Source organism: Acomys minous, assembly GCF_964271855.1.
Source record: "Acomys minous genome assembly, chromosome: 11".
Taxonomy (NCBI): domain Eukaryota; kingdom Metazoa; phylum Chordata; class Mammalia; order Rodentia; family Muridae; genus Acomys; species Acomys minous.
Window position 1 is genome coordinate 76,234,150 of NC_140492.1, and position 4,561 is coordinate 76,238,710.

At 41.9% G+C, this 4,561-nt stretch overlaps 1 protein-coding gene across 1 annotated transcript; it reads right to left on the minus strand.

Annotated features, from left to right (window-relative positions):
• Nucleotides 1–565: 565 nt before the first annotated feature.
• On the minus strand, nt 566–4,349 carry SNAI2 (snail family transcriptional repressor 2). The gene is made up of 3 exons (XM_084800630.1): nt 3,914–4,349; nt 2,703–3,248; nt 566–1,838 (listed from the first exon to the last, which is right to left on the minus strand). Exons 1-3 carry the CDS (start codon nt 3,990–3,992, stop codon nt 1,657–1,659), a joined length of 807 nt encoding a protein of 268 aa, XP_084656756.1. The 5' UTR covers nt 3,993–4,349; the 3' UTR covers nt 566–1,656.
• Nucleotides 4,350–4,561: the final 212 nt, after the last annotated feature.

The following is a 4,561-nucleotide window of genomic DNA, read 5'->3' on the forward strand; positions in this document are numbered from 1 at the left end:
AAGCTTGCTCAGTTTGATCAAGTAGTATAAAATAACACTTTACTTTCTAGTTTTACCCTAAGGCGGCTGTATGTATTTCTTATATCACTACCAATGGGCTTTTGCTTTCAAGGTTAAATTTTCCAATATATGTTATTTCAACTCTACTTCTTTCATTCAGACTTTTTAATGTTTTCCTCATTTATCTCATTAAATAACATTCTTAAAAATCTCAAACTATTTTAATGGCATATGAAGAAACATAATGATTATAGTTTGTTTTCATAGTCAGCAAAGAACATTAAAATGTTTTGAAGAGAGTTCATGACTATTAACATGACTGTTTGTTGTCCCCAAAATGTGGTTTGTTATAACTTGCTAGTAAACTACTATCATGATGTCATCTTTTCTGAATTTGATAGTAATTTATGATTTAAAAAAGCAGTTTATTATAATCTAACATAAATTGATACACTATTTGTATAAAAATACTGTTTATGCTTTCTCTTATAAATGTAACAGATAAATTTCAGTATAATATTCAATATTAAATCAAGTGAAGTTATTGAAAATAGCATATAAGTAATCAATTTTAAATCAAAAATGTTTATTATAAAAAAGAGACCATGAAAGTTATTTTTTAAAAAGGACATTGATTTCATAAGTATTCTGGTTGCATATAGGCACAGCTATAAGCCATGCCTCACTTTCATACAGAATTCATTCAGTCATACAAAAATAAACACAAATTTACATAAATTCATCACCTACACACTTCATTAAAACAGGCACTTGGAGGGGCATTGTATTATTGCATTCATCATATGAATTTTCAAGAACCTAAGTACATAACTGAATGTCTAAAAAGCTCTCTTGCACATTTTCATTACTTTGTCTTATAAACCATTAAGATTCTTTTAAAAAAGAAAGACATGGGACACGCACCAGGAATGTTTGAAGCTTGTCCTGCTCTCCTCTTCCAAGGCACACATGGCAAAATGCAACAAAACAAAAATATTTAAATACATTCTGTTGTGTTCTGGTTTTTTTTCTCATTTCTTTTCTCTTATCAATACAGTTAAAAAAAGCATTGTAGGTAATCCAGAAAAGGTTTTCATTCATCAATGACAACCAGGCATCAGACATGTAAGGAAGTAAACTTGAAGTACTTTATAAGGCACCTGAGATAGCTTCTGGCAGACTCTCTTCCTCTTGCAAACACTACTACAATTCTATTACAAAGCAATACTGTTCATTTTGGTTGAAATGGTTTGGCAGCAATGTAAATCTCTGCATTCTTTCTTAGTAAGAAAAGATGCAATGTGCTTTTCACTTCATTTTTAAAGAGAAAGGTTCTTGTCTTTTATCCTTTCAATCTAGCCATCAGTAAATATAACTTTATACTACACATAGAACAGATTAAGTTTGAGCATTTGGATTCTGTTCAGCAGTTTGATGTGTGTGTGTGTGTGTGTGTGTGTGTGTGTGTGTGTGAGAGAGAGAGAGAGAGAGAGAGGGGGGGGGAGAGGGAGAGGGAGAGAGAGAGAGACCCTTGTGTGTTTCTATACATACTATTTAGTTGGTAAGCACAAGAGAAAATGGCTTTGGACTTTCATTTGGCATTTGGCGTTGGAGTGAAGACATGCATTCTGTTTGAGTAAACATTGGTTGCGCCACTCAGTGTGCCACACAGCAGCCAGCCTCCTCATGTTTGTGTAGAAGCGACATTCTAGAGAACGTTTTGGAGCAGTTTTTGCACTGGTATTTCTTTACATCAGAGTGGGTCTGCAGATGGGCCCTCAGGTTTGACCTGTCTGCAAAAGCTCTGTTGCAGTGAGGGCAAGAGAAAGGCTTTTCCCCTGTTGGGAGGGCAGAGAGAATAAAAGACAGTCAGTGACTTTCTAGGACGAAAAATCAAATAATATTAATGAACATCACATAGTTTATTAGAAGGATAAGAATTAGCATAGCTTGATTATACCCCCTGCCCCATGTTAGGCAACTCTATTCCTATCTTGCCTTTTAAAACAAAAATTTTAAATACCAGCCAAATAGCTTCAGTTCTGGCAAACATGCAGAAGTAACTCAGGTTAAAGGGCTTTCTTTTCTAAGGGTTTCTGCTTCAACAGGTGCAGGAATGATGAGCAGCTTCCTGCATTTCCAGTATAGCTCCTCTTCATGTGTGATGACTAAGGCTGTGTAAATGCCATGACTCCCTGAATATGAGTTGCTATTAAAGGTTTAAGTTTTTTTTCAGCAGCAAGGAAATGAAACAAACAAAAATCCAGATCAAAGTTAGCCCTATCTACTCAACTGGTCAAAACTTGACTGATTTCACTGCAAACTTGTAGCAAAAACTATAGGAACCCCCTCTGCCTGTTTATCAAATCACACCAGGAGCCAGGCATTTGTGTTTATTGACTATGAGGGGCAGTTCTGCAGGACACACACCCAGCACCTCACTTCTGCTTTGTAACTGATCTTTGAGACCAAACCTCCTGCATGTACTTTCCAAAGTCTAAATGCTGTTTACAGTCTCTGGAGCACAGGCTGTTAGCAACGATTGAAGCACTTGGTGTTCTAACAAGCTTTTGAGCAGCCAGGGAGCAGCTACCAGTCCCCTCAAGTAAAGCACCCCCTCTCACTACCTTAAGAGACCGCACAGACAGCTCCTCCACATCATTGTATGAGCTGTGAGGCATCGCTTTTCACATTTCTCTTACCAGTGTGTGTTCTGATGTGTCCTTGAAGCAGCCAGGGTCTGGAGAAAGCCTTGCCACAGATCTTGCAGACACAAGGCAATGTGTGGGTCCGAATGTGCATCTTCAGAGCACCCAGGCTCACATATTCCTTGTCACAGTATTTGCAGCTGAATGATTTCCTCGACTGGGCATCACAATGCAGCTGCTTATGTTTGGCCAGCCCAGAGAAAGTAGAATAAGTCTTATTACATAAATTGCACTGAAACTTCTCAGCTTCAATAGCATGGGGGTCTGAAAGCTTAGACTGCAGTCTTTCCTCTTCATCACTAATAGGACTTTCTGAACCACTGTGGTCCTTGGATGAAGTGTCAGATGGAGGTGGTGGGCTTACTCGCCCCAAGGATGAGGAGTATCCAGCAAGAGGAGAAAGGACACTGGGCAGAGGGGAGTGGAATGGTGCTGCTGATGTCCATACAGTAATAGGGCTGTATGCTCCTGAGCTGAGGATCTCTGGTTTTGGTATGACAGGCATGGGGAGGCTCTCATAGAGATATGGAGAAATGATCACTGGAAGAAAGAAAAGGAAGAAATGTAAAGAAAATTAAGGCTATATACATATATATTTAAAAAAATATGTACACAGTTTGAGACAACTCATAAAAACATACACAAGACTCGGTAGCGAAGACAGCCTTACTCACAAGGACACACATTCCCTTCCCCTGAGCTTACGTGTGTCTTTGTGCAGGCTGACAGTTGCCCTGACTCTTCCTAGTCTGCATTCTGAGCAAGCTTTACTGTCTGCATTTAGAAGGAAGAACTAGACACTATTTAAAAACTTTCTGTAAAGTTGATTTCCATTTTGTGCATGGGCTGTTCTACATGAGCCATGACTGTGGGGGTAATGGCGTGCACAAGTGCAGACGCTTTCCCAGGTGCCTGGCTCCAGGAGGGAACAACTCAGTCTCCTGGTAGGGCACGCTCACCTCTGTGCTCTCCCTAGGCTTATACACAAACTCAGAGAACTTATACTGGAAGAGCGACCGGAAGGAGGCTTTCCTTGTCAGCAAAGAGCTCAAAAGTTTTCTATTAAAACTTCCCCTATATGATCAAGAGACTGTAAGTTCTGTTTTAGGACAGTATTGTAAGGGAAGCAGCCCGGTTGTGTGTGCTCTGAGTAAAGCATGGAACTACAGTTTACTCACGCACAGATTTGCAGAGCGTAATTTTACCTGTGTGTGTGTCCAGTTCGCTGTAGTTCGGCTTCTTGGAGGCGTTGAAATGTTTCTTGACCAGGAAGGAGCGCGGCATGGTGGCGGCGGGCAGGCGCGGGCAGATAACGGTCCAGGCGGCGGTCCTACAGCATCGCGGTGGCTCAGGTGTGGCGGGGGACAGGCGGGCGCCTCTGAAGTCACCCGGCTCCCTGCCCGACTGAGCTCCTCTGGGCAGGGAGGGGTTTTCTCCCTGGCTTTTGCTAGAAGCATCCAATCACAGCTGAGAGGTTCGGATTTCAGCTCCGCCTTCTGGGACAGCTGTGAACAGAGGAAGAATCTGTTGTCAGACTAAATTATTCTAGTTCAAAATGGGCTGTTTGAGGCATTTCAGTGGAGGTCCAAAATACATTAAGTCTTTTCAAGAAAGGAAATTTCGGTTCGTTCCCGCGAGCTGACCGTCGGCGACCTGGCTTCTAGATGTGGCCAGTGTCCGGCGTGGCGTGGGCGGGAAGGAAGGGCGGCCCTCGGGACCGCTCAGGCCCTGGTGTCCCGGAGAGCCTATATTTGGAAGTAGCGCTTCGAGGGAATTTATTTGCACACAGGCAGGGCAGACGTAGGCCCTGGCTTTTGGGAAAGGGAGGTGAAGGCACCCAGCAGCCACCAAAG